The 12,226-nt window shown below is 38.2% G+C and overlaps 1 protein-coding gene across 3 annotated transcripts in view; it reads right to left on the reverse strand.

The window, feature by feature from the left end:
• vps50 (VPS50 EARP/GARPII complex subunit) overlaps window positions 1-12,226 on the reverse strand; it is a 142,257-nt gene that overhangs the window by 18,180 nt on the left and 111,851 nt on the right. For all 3 annotated transcript variants that reach the window (XM_053228415.1, XM_026929712.3, XM_053228416.1), the window contains one exon: window positions 4,599-4,747. In XM_053228415.1, coding sequence (XP_053084390.1) covers window positions 4,599-4,747 — 149 coding nt within the window. The remainder of the gene's footprint in view (window positions 1-4,598; window positions 4,748-12,226) is intronic.

Here is a 12,226-nt window from a genome sequence, read left to right on the forward strand (position 1 = left end):
CATTACAAGCTACAGAAAACATATAGAAAATAAATTCAGATGCAAACAGTGTGGAAATACATTCTCATATAGTCCAACATAACAAATTATTTATTATCTAGTCAGTAAGTCGGTGGAAGAATGTTGAGGGAAAAAAAAAAAAAGCATGCCTTAGTAAAACATTTTTCTGTTTTCTTTCCATTTCTGGCATATTCAAAAATAGAATGAAAGTTGGAACTGGGAAACAATTTAGCTGAGATATGAGATGGAGTTTTGAAACTGTAATTTTAAGTTATTCAGGTCGTGCTGGTATAAATATGATGCTTAGACATGAGCAGCCCGTTTCCTGCCCTTATCTCTGTCACCTCTTATCTTGATCCCTGCACAAGCTTTCTGGCCTTCATTGATTATTCCATTAAGCATGAGAGAGTGTGGTACTGGAGCTCACCTCTTCTGAAATGGGCCCTGTGGTAATGGAACTATTAAGCACAGTACATTCAGAGCATGTACATGCTTCACATGGACGACTATGAGGAATATCAACTACCACCTCTGTTGTTTTCCAGTGCCCAGCAATCGGGAATAGGCATGTTACTAATGTAAGGAAATCCACGATGAAGTTCCTTCACAGCTTTCCCATAAATTGTTGGATGCCTGACTGTAGGCTTTAAGCCTGGCATGCACTGAACGCCATCTGGCATCCTAGATGGCCATATCTCTGAGCTCTGGATTATGGCATGCGGCTCCAGCAGCTCTTCAGTCACTCAGCTCCAGGGATTTTTTTTTTTTGTGTGTGTGTACGTGTGACAGAAGAAGAGGGAGAGAAAGAGAGAGCGAGACGATAATTGATGAGAAAAGAAAAATGCAGAAAGAAAAACCAGCACCCGAACGTCAAGAAAGGGATTTCAAAGTAAATGGTGATTTAACAGTCCAGAAGTCATCCAGAGGTTGGCCCTCATTTGGATTAGTGGGGATGCAGGCAAGTCATAAGAATCCACAACATTGCACCGTTTAATGGATAAAACTGACCTTGCGGAAAAAAAAAAAGGCCAAACGCAGCAATTTGGCGAGTAATCTGGGATTTCACTCAAGGAATATATGACCATAGTTACCTATGTGAGCGGGGTTGGTCTCAGAGGACTTGCCCCAATTCCTTTCTGTAACCGCTAGAAGAAAAATGACAGAACTGCCTGCCTCTATGAATCACTCTTTCAGTCATATATAACTTACTTGTCTAAAAATCTTCAGCATTCATTGAACTCTTTTTTTAATCCAGTAAAAATAATGGAATGGTATGCCGTATGGCTTCGTGATGAATTCGTGCACCTCTGAACCACATAACCACAGTTTTAGAAAGCTACTGGAGGATTCTAGATCAATTTGAAACTATTTTTGTATTTATGATATCTGATGTATGCATAAATCCCAAACAAACAGTAAATCTGATTAGTGTATATCTTTGTGCGCATGCATGAATTCATTCCTTCTTAACTGTTTTCACTTGATGACTGGAACTTTATCTTGGAAAAAAAAAAAAAAGATTGAAGCTTTTACAGCAATTTGGACAAAATGAAGTTTAAAGTTTGGTCCAACAACAATAAAAGAGCTATTTTAGTCATTTTTGAAGCACAATAAAAGATGAAAGTCTTGGCGTCTCCTTTGTGTTAGTGTTAAAGTATAAAAAAAAGCTTTTATTGGTCAACATGGAAAAGCAGCTGAGATTTCCCCAGCATATCAGGAAGACATCTCTGAGCCCTGACACAGTACTGGTGTCTGAGTAAACAAAGAATGTCATCTTACTGGAATTGATGGTGCTATGGGAGAACTGCCTGGAGGAAGCCCATGAGAGGAAGAAGCAGGGGTGGACAAACTACTAAGAAATTATACTTAAGTGAAAGTAGAGCTAATGTATCAAAATCTTAATTAAAAGCGGAAAAATATCCAGCCAAAAAAAAAAAAATGTACTCAAGTGAAAGTTTAAAAAAAGTTGCTCAAGTATTAAAAAGTAAAAATAAAATCCAAACTAAATTAACTATAATCAGTTAATGTTAGAGAATAAGCAAACCTCACCTCAACATGGTTTGACGTAGGGTAGTGAGGCAGGGTAGTGAGGCAGGGTACCGAGGCAGGGTACTGAGGTAGGGTACTGAGGTAGGGTACTAAGGCAGGGTACTGAGGCAGGGTACTGAGGCAGGGTACCAAGGCAGGGTACTGAGGCAGGGCCAGTGTCGCTCATCCTCAAGTTCAACACTGCAGTGTCTTATTCATCTTCAAATGCATACAGACAGCTATAGCGCTAACTACATTATGTAACATGAGAAGGTACACATTAATCTGACTGGATGCTAAACTGGAATGATTTGATATTATGCTAAAATGATTGGATGCTAAACTGAACCCATTCGACTGATGTGTATTGTACAGTCAGTGGCTGGATGAGCACTTTGATTTTTTTTTTTCTTTTATATTTCAGAGGAAAGTGTGTCTGTTTAATTTGTCAGGAATGAGTTGTGGTAATTCAGGAGTTTAACATTACGAGACATTATGAAATGAAAGGTGAAACAGCTGGTAGCTAGACCTTCAGTTTAACAAAAACAGTTTTTCATGCTTACTAAGTGGAATATGGGCTAGCTACGAGGTAGCCCAACTTATAGTCAAGCATGGAATACCTTTTGAGAGAGAGTGACTAGAAAAGGTACAAACATAAACAGCATCAATCTTACAAGAAACACAGTCACTCTGTGAATGGAAGATTTTTCACCCAAACTAAAGCAGCAAGAATCATGCAAAGCATCTGCATTGAATTTTTATCCTACTCTGTGTGATGAGAGCACTGACAGACACAGACATGGACACGGCTCAGCTGTTCATTTTTTGGGCTCCAGATATAATGTATTTATGTGCAAAACATTTTCTGTAATGAAATCGCAAATTTCCACAACAGGACTTGCACGCAACTCAACAATTCAGCAGTCCCAGGGATATTAACTGGTGATTTATTTATGCAACACTTTCAGGCATTCAGCAGAAAGGGCTTAAACTCCAACTACTGAGTTAGTCACTTAAATTAAAAAGGCAGTGGTGCTAATCAAGCAGGCATATTACTTCTTTATTAGAATTAATACAGAGGGTCTGCAGCATCTAACTACATATCTTTTCTCCATCTGGACCCCAACAAGAAAAGTGTGGACACCCCTGGACTACAGTATATTGGACACCACAGGTGAGAAGAGGAGGGGAGCCATGCAGATCATCACTGCTGCAGCTGAGATAGTTTCAAGATGGCTTTGGATGAAAAGAAGAAAGTTCACTGAGATGTGTAGCATAATGGCACTCTAACACAAGTCATGGTCTGTTTAACTAAGGCTAGGTCCATCCAACCAAGACCCCAAACCCCCAGTGACCCCAGGAAACTTCAATGATGTGTGCAAGAGCATCACAAGATATTTGCACAGTGAATTGATTCCGTGCCTCAGTTCTCATTTTTTTAATCTCCAAGAAGCGAAATGTTACGAAGTTTGGCTTTTCTTAAGGACAACAGATATTTTTTCAAAGTTTAAATGGAGGCAAATCAGTTTGGCTTTGCATACAGCATCAGGTTAGTGCACCTGGAAACCTGCCATCCTGAAAAAAAACATGGTTGGAGATGCGCACTTAATAGGACTCACTTTAGCTGGAATTTAGGACACGACACGGCTAAAATAATAATAAACTAATGTCAAAATCTCAGATTTTACAGATTAAAAATCAAGTGATACTTTATTATTGTTACTGAAGTCTGAATGCTGATGAATTGTTTGGAATGCAAAAATAGGGTCATCATTAGAGACAGAGATTTGTTTCCTTTGGAGATTTATCTCTTTTTCAGCCAAGTAAAAAATTGATATGTGTTTGGAAATAAGCAAATAAAACATGTTGTAGTCTGAATTTTATGGAAAAATTCAAAGCAAAAGGATCTAATACAGGGATAATCAACTTATATTTGCAAAGGTCCAGTTACCTAAAATGCCTTGCTTACAAAGGTCCAGATAAACAACTAACCTGGCTGAATGGTGACAACGCTCACCTTTTAATGCTTAACTACCAATGATTAGTTTACAGCTATAAATGAGGCAATCTGAAGTGTTGTGTTTCATAGTGGCACTTCACATTAACACTTTTGACTAGCGCCATGAACCCTGAATGAGACACAGATGATACGCAAAGGTTTTGAACTTGAAGCAGAGAAAGAACAAATAATTCTTTGTCCTTTTTTTTTAACTAGCCATGTCTTCACTTCACTAATCAGAGCAGAGAGGGTAAATGAAAAAACAAATCTACGACAAAATGCTCCCCTTTTTGAACTAACATCTCTAGCCCCCTAGCGAGGCTCTGGTCTGATGAGCTGCCTTGAGCTAAACAAGATGCAACAGAGGATCTGCTACTGAAGCTGAGCTGGGTCATGTTTAGAGCTGCTGAACTACAGCTATTTTTTTTTCTTCATTTACACAGTTCAGTCTGCTGAAATACTTTGCTGGGTTCACATCTTGACTGCAGTCCGCCAGCTGATGACCCAGTTGATCTAGAAGGTAAATGTTTGGAAGAATAAAAATGCAAAAGAACAGAAGTGGTGCTCTTACAGTGACTCTGTGGCGACTACGCGCTCTGCCAGCCCATACAGCGTGCTGCTGGCCGTCAGAACCACCAGCTGACTCAGGTGAGGGCTGGGCACCTTCTCCTTTCTGTCCTCAGAGGGTCCGTGGGTGGCTGCGTTCTCTCCTCCTGCCTCCTACACACACACACACAAAGTTTTGATTTCCTAAAAGCTACAACAACTGTCAATTGAATAAGTGCATAAACACAAAACCAGAAATCTGCACAACTTAAAATAAATAAATAAATAAATAAAACAGTAGCTTCATTATAGCAAAACAGCAGGCCACACATCATTTTCTTGGCGCTAACAAAGCACTTCTGTGCCAAACATGCATTTAATGCACTGTCAGCCTACAACAACGTAAGCTACACTTAACTACATCATTATAGCTGTGTGCGAAACTAGAAGCAAATTGAACATGATTGAACATAATTCCCAGGATTATCGTTACTACTAGGCTTAAATCCAAATCACACATTACAACACATTAGTGAAGGAAAATAAATAGAGTATTTAAATCAGCATGTTTTTCTCACTGATCTGAACAGCAATAGAAATGATCTAAAATCTGATGACACTATGGAGCAGTGCAATGACGTCATAACATTTAATGATGTAATTTAAAAGCCGTAAATTGAAATCTTGCTTTTTCCCCTCTCTCCAATGACAAGCTGCAAAATTACAAAAAGGTTCAAAAATATGATTGCACAGAAAGTAGCTGCATTGATGACTCAGACAGTGGCTCAAGGGCAACTCAATGCACGGAAAAGATTCATCATTTACTAACTCAAAATCCAACATTAATGCAAATAAACCTGGAATTTTAATTCACATTTCGGAGGGTGTTAAAGCATTATACACAGGTGCCAACAATGCTAAGAGGAAAATTCTAGCAAGGAGATAAAAGACAGAATTTTCCACAAACACTCAGTAAAAATACTAAACAGTGCAAATGATAAACCTCACATTCTGCCCTGTGCTTTTATCAACCAGAGTTCACAGCCCTCCCCGGCTGTTTTGCAAAACTGAGGAACATAGGTTAAAGTCCATCTAAATAAACTTAGAATGAAGTGAAAGTAACATATGTGCGTCTTTCACAACCCACGTCCTTTCCCCTTCAGTGAACTGTCTTTTCTGCCATGCGAATTTTATTCACGCTGGTCTGACTAGTGCTTTAGCTGAAAACAAAAAACAAAACAGAAACAAAACAGAAAATTATAGGTTTCAGGTGGTTCCCATATCGTCTGAACATTGCCTGGGTTCCAATCTTCAGCTGTCCAGTTTCAGTAAGCCTGTACCCACAGGCTCAGATTCCTGTTCTTGGCTAAAAGAACCCAGTGAGGTCTTCTGCTGTTGAAGCCCATCCGCCTCAAACTTCAATGTATCTTGCGTTCTCAGATGCCTTTCTGCTCATCATGGTTGTAAAGAGTGGTTAATTGAGCTACCACAGCCTTCCTGTAGAAAATGCAGCCTTCCTCCTAGAACCATTGTGGTCATTAAACTCAAAAAACTGTCACTGCAGTGAAAGCAAGATTTTATCTTACATACAGATGAATGACAAATTAAAGTAAAACTGAATAAATGAGTGGAGAAACGTAAGTGCAGATGCTTCCAGACAGGTGCACTGCTTGATACAATTAAGCGACTGACATCCTACCTCTCTCTATGCCATGCAGAAAATGCTGAACGAGCTCAGCAAACCTAATTTTGGATTAAGAGGTGGCAAGAGGAAAAGATCTAAGTGACTTTGAAAGACAGTTCATTATTGGGGCAGTGGCTTCAGTCACAAAGATGCACAACAGTGACTGAAGTTGCACCTGCATTTAGATCTATGGGAATGACATCAGTAAACAGGGCTGGAAATTGCAGTCAGAAGCACACATTCAATGACACTAATACTCGTGTGTTAGTTTGACGTGTAAGGAAAACCAGAAGAATTGCTCTACAGGTGACTGAGAACGTGAGGATGTGATCAGACCGTTAGCAAGAACTTGGGATATTATAGTATGCTTGCATTACAAAAACTCCTTATTACAAATAGGAATGCACATGTCTCTGTGAAATGGTGGTGAAAAAACAGGCACTGGTGTATACAGATGTAGAAAAAGTAAAAAAGTAATGGCATTCTTGACAAGTAGGCAAGTCCTTGTGTGTCGTACACCAAGAGAATGGTACATCCTTCAATGCTAGAACCCTACAGTGAGGGCGTCTGGTGGCTCTGTCATGCAGTAGTGGTCATTCATTTTTTCCTTGCAAGATTTGTGTCCACTCTTTCCCCCAGAAGAGTCACTGCAAATCAATACGATGCTCCTCTGACTGATCAACTTTATCCCATGATGGATAATTCCTATCCTGATGGGAGTGGTCTCTTCCAGGATGACCCCACCCCAATCCGCAGGTTATGAGGACTCACTGAATGGGTTGATGAGATGAAGATGATGTAAATGATGTAAATCATATGTTATGGCCTTCAAAGTCACCAGATCTCAATCCAACTGAACACCTGTGGATGATTTTGGACCAAGCGCACTTCACCGCCATCATCAAAACACCAACTGAGGGAAAATCTTTTGGAAACTTTTGGACACACTCGGGCTTTCCTTCTTTTTACTATTTTCTAGTATTTTAGAATAATAATGAAGACATTAACACTATCATATAAGGGTTATAGTTTTTTGCCAGGTAAAGTTACTGTTTATTACTGCTTAATACTGTTTAGCCTATCATAATCTATTCCTCAGTCCTTGTTGCTAATGTTCTTAATGTTTGTTAGGTCATGTGAGGGTCAGTAAGATTGGATTTGTAGTTGGATGTGTGATTGAGTACTACACCTTAGTTTGTCAGGAAGGCTATGTTTATCATGAAGTAGCTAAGCTAAACTGAGGCATCTGTCATGTAAGGCAACTGTCAAAATTATGTTACTGGACCAATTTATGATATGTTATAAATGTATTTTTTTATGAAGCATATACTCTGTTATATAACTAAGTAGTAGGCAAGTAGAAAGCAAGCAATGAAGGAAGGAAGGAAGGAAGGAAGGGAGATTTTCAAAACAACTAAGCAAACTTCTATACATAGGATAGAACAGAGGACTAAAAATAACATAGAAGTAAAATAACACTTGAAACAACAGGATAAACAAGGTACAATACTCAACTGTAGTGCGGCAACAAACACTACTGCCTACTCGCCCTGTTCAAATGTGAGTGTGTAATTACAGGTTTTAAACCTGGATGTAAATATTAAAACTATAAAAGCATAATCACCCATTAAGTTTCAGCCTTGACCTTGAAGTGGTGAACAGGTTCAGAAAGGAAGACCTCAAGGATCTTAGAGTGACTGAAGATGTGAGTAAATTAGCAAAACAAGCAAAGCAGCAGCAATTAAAAGCATTAAAAGCCAAATAAAAGCACTTTGAAGCCTAAAATGAGCTCGAAGCCAATGAAGTGATGCAAGCTGGGGTGTACTGTACTATGCTCTCTCTTTGGGTCCCGTGAGTGACTACTAGCACGATTAGCGGGACTTGCCTTTGTTTAATTAAAAGGAATTGAGAGCCAAGACAATTGATTGACATTAAAACGCAGAAAACACTGGCTTTCAGGAGAAGATGTGTCAGCTGTCTAACAGTGAAACTGAACACTGTGTGTCTGGACAGTTTGCCCTGATGGCAGCGTAATACAGTTGAAGTACATTTATTTAAAGAAGAGAAAAATATATCAAATATATATATGAATATTTTTATATTTAGGCTAATTCCAAAGTTAATTTTAATAAGCATGTAACAGATTTAAAAGATCATTAGCAGTAAAAATGCTTGTTTAGGACTGGCAAGTCTTATGTTGGCTTAGGATCATTTCCTTTCAAATGGACACTGAGCTATACCCACCACTCTGCTGCAGGTTTCAGCAATTAGACAATTATTGACAGTGAAGATATATTTACATTTTCATCACCAAGTTACAGATAATTTTATAAGGGTAGACGCTCATATCTCCATAGATTTGCACTGACATATGCATGACCCCACATGTTTTTTTTTTCCAGACAAAATATTAAGCTGAATATGGTAAGGTTAGTCAGGTATGAATGCAGTTTTCAAGCTCTGATCAATCCAGAGACCAAATCCTTGGACCTCTTGAAAATGGTGGCCTGAGACTAACTTCCACCGAACTGTAGTGTGGTCTGCGTCAGTTGAAGAAACATTACTCAGCATGCAGAGCTGAGAGCGGAATGTGATTTGTTTAACTTGTCGCTATGGTTCGCTATGGTCAGTGGAGGAGATTGCACATCTTATTGATGTATAAAACCTGACTTTCACAGGACTGGAGCGCTGTAATTAGCTCCACCTTTCTGGTGCGAGTGCTTGCAGTGAGAGCATCAAGAAAAATGCATGTTTCATGCCGGCTTGCATGGATAAAAATCATCTTATACAAGAATGGCTTCTTGTTTGCAGGTATTCCTACACAATGATATGCCATGCAGCCAAAAACCACTGATCACCACCACCAATGGAAAACACCAATAATAAACAAATGAACCTACTGTCTACCACTTTGCAAATCTGTGTGCACAAAAAGTGACATATGGAATTGCACAATCGAGCCGCGGTTTGGAAGGATTTCTTCTATGTGAAAGCAAACGATCCGTTAAGAGCACATCCCCCAAACAAGTCTTGAGTGCAAACTGGAGAATTCGGGCCAACTCCCTTCATGTGAAGGAGGCATTGACCTACCACAGTAGATAGCAACAGTGACTAGTGTGGCATCAATGCTCCTATATATAAAAGGCTGAACACTAGAGACCAAAATGTTCTCTGTCCTGCAGCATGTCTATCAAAAGTAGAGAAAGACAGAAACATAAATCCAGACCTAAGGATATGGTTCTTGTAAACATGCATGCTATATATTGTTATGTCTAGAGTATAGCACCACTGGTAGGCCTCTGAAGATAAACCCTTTGTCTTCTTTTCCTCTCGATCCATGAATGTAAAGAGAATGATTCACATGACTCCTATTATATTAAACCAAAACAGATGGATTCAGAAATAACCTGACCAATTCTGGACAAAGCCTTTCCTGCTCAATAGAGCGTTATGTAAGTGTAATGTGAACAGAAGACAGTTTAGTGTTAATGGAAGTCATCCAGAGAATCCATTAGCTCTTCTCCTGTGCCTCTAAATATCACCAAAAGCTAAATATTTAGTATAATAGAATACATTCACTGGCCACTTTAATTAATAAACTGGACAGTGAGTGTGTTTAGCATTCATTTACTATCCTATCCATGCCATTATTACAAAAAATTAACAACAGACAATTCATAAGATTATTATAAGATATTACGCTGAACATTTTCTCTGTAATAAGGTTTTAATTGTGTAATAATTAGTATCATTAAGATGATTAATGTCACTAAGTTGAATAAATAACAACAAGAAAAACAACTGGGAATCAACATTCATGCACATTCATGATTTCTAATAAATTACACGGACCACTTTCATTAATTTTAACTTGAAATTGCGTTTTTTTTTTTTTAAACAGTATCCAAGAGAAAGCAATGCAAAGGCAAGGAGTTAAAATGGATGCTATCTGTTTCTCTAAACATGAGTAGAAAAAGAATTCCAAACTGATAGCAGGGATTATATCATGTTAATATTGAGCACAGACTAAAAGTAATCACAATACAGATGAAATTAACTTTTGTTTTCCATAATGGACTTAAATAATGTGACACAATTATTTGGTCCTCATAACTTTTTTTTATTATCCTCCTTTTTATTCTTTCACAGAGCTAATTCTGCAGCTTTTCATTAACAGGCCTACAGCTTAATATATGGAAAGGAGTATATTTTATTTAGAAATGAAATACGACTGCAGAATAATGAATAATAGATTCCGTAAAATATTCTCAGTGGTGACTTGGTAAAAAAAAAGAGTAAACTTCAACAAATCAATAAGAAGAAATGCGAATTCATATCTGTGATTGTGTTATTAGATAATAAATGACTTGCACGACTTAAACGCTGATTCTATAGCACTGAAAATACCTACGTTCCAGAAATGCTGGTGCTGTCAGAACTAACAGTCTTTTGCTAAAAAAAAAAAAAAAAAAACGCTGGAAAAAGTGTGAGTCTAAGATTGAGTAAAACAACACGGCATGCTTTTTACCCATTTATAGTTACATTTATAGTTACGATTTTACAATTAAAATCAAAACAGGTTAGATCCTATTGTCACGTATCATAGTTATAAACAATTGCTCCCTCACCAACTGCTTTCTTTCTTCGTCTTGAAGTTAATAAGACAAATAAAATGCAGCTTGTCATGCTACTGAGAAACTGCAAGTCCCTCAATCCTGAAGACTTTGTGTCGGAAAACTTAAAAGTTACAGCTTTACCTCTGACTGTTACGAAGCGCTGATACCGAAGCACTGACACTCCTTCAAAAAATGCAAAATAAATGTCTCCTTACAGAAAACTTCACCCAACAACTACACATAAACGTCACTGTGAATAAGTCGTTACTATAGCATACAACAGAACGCATTAATACACCTGTGAAGCCAATGTCAATCAGTATAACTATGAAAAACGTCCAGTGGCTTTTTTTTTTTTTTTTTGAAGACACCAACACAAGCTACAGTGGGAAATTTTTGTTTTGATAAAATGACAAACTGAAATGGAAAAACCCAATCCTACTCCTCCTATAGTATTTGTAAAAGACAGCCAGAAGAATGCATCCATTAAAAGATGGTCTGCATAAACAAGTAATTCTGTGATTAACTCCAGTCAATCTGTTTTAAAGATCTGCACAGTATCAGGCTATTTAATTATTGCATGGATAACTCAAAGCTAAAAGTAGGAAAATACAGTATATGTTAATATACTGTATATGCACTCATTATTGTGTGTTATTTGTAACATACCAACATTTAATTGAGGAAAAGGGGCTTAACAACAGACAAAAAACTACATGCATTTTTAATTTGATCTGAATATCTGATTACAGGATTCTAGATTATAATTTTCTGTAACTATTAAACAACAAGACATTTTAAGCTGACTGATTTAATCCCTTTACTACAGAGATCAAAATACCTCAATATGCATATAGCCTTAATGTAAAAGAAGTGCGTGCCGCACATTATCAGCTCTGTTAGGAATGCAAAGAAAAATTACTTATTTTAAATTATGCAAAACTACTACAGGTTAAAACAGCATGGCTGCAGAGAAGTAGTCATGTTTGTCAGAGTCCAGCATTAAAGGGGTGGGATATATTAGGCAGGAGGTGAACAGTCAGGTCTCAAAGTTGATGCGTTGGAAGCAGGAGAAATGGGCACGTGACTTTGACAAGGGCCAAATTGTGATGGCTAGATGACTGGGTCAGAGTATCAGCAAAAGTTCAAGTCTTGTGGGGTGTTCCTGGCATACAGTGGCTAGTACCTAGCAAAAGTGGTCCAAGGAAGGACAACCAGTGAACCGGCGACAGGGTCATGGGTGGCCAAGGCTCACTCGTGTGTGGGGAGCAAAGGTTAGCCCATCAGGTCCGAACCCACAGACGAGCTACAGTAGCACAAATTGCCGTAAAAGTTAAAGCAGGCTATGATAGA

The sequence above is a fragment of the Pangasianodon hypophthalmus genome, chromosome 23 (genome assembly GCF_027358585.1).
Source record: "Pangasianodon hypophthalmus isolate fPanHyp1 chromosome 23, fPanHyp1.pri, whole genome shotgun sequence".
Lineage (NCBI taxonomy): Eukaryota > Metazoa > Chordata > Actinopteri > Siluriformes > Pangasiidae > Pangasianodon > Pangasianodon hypophthalmus.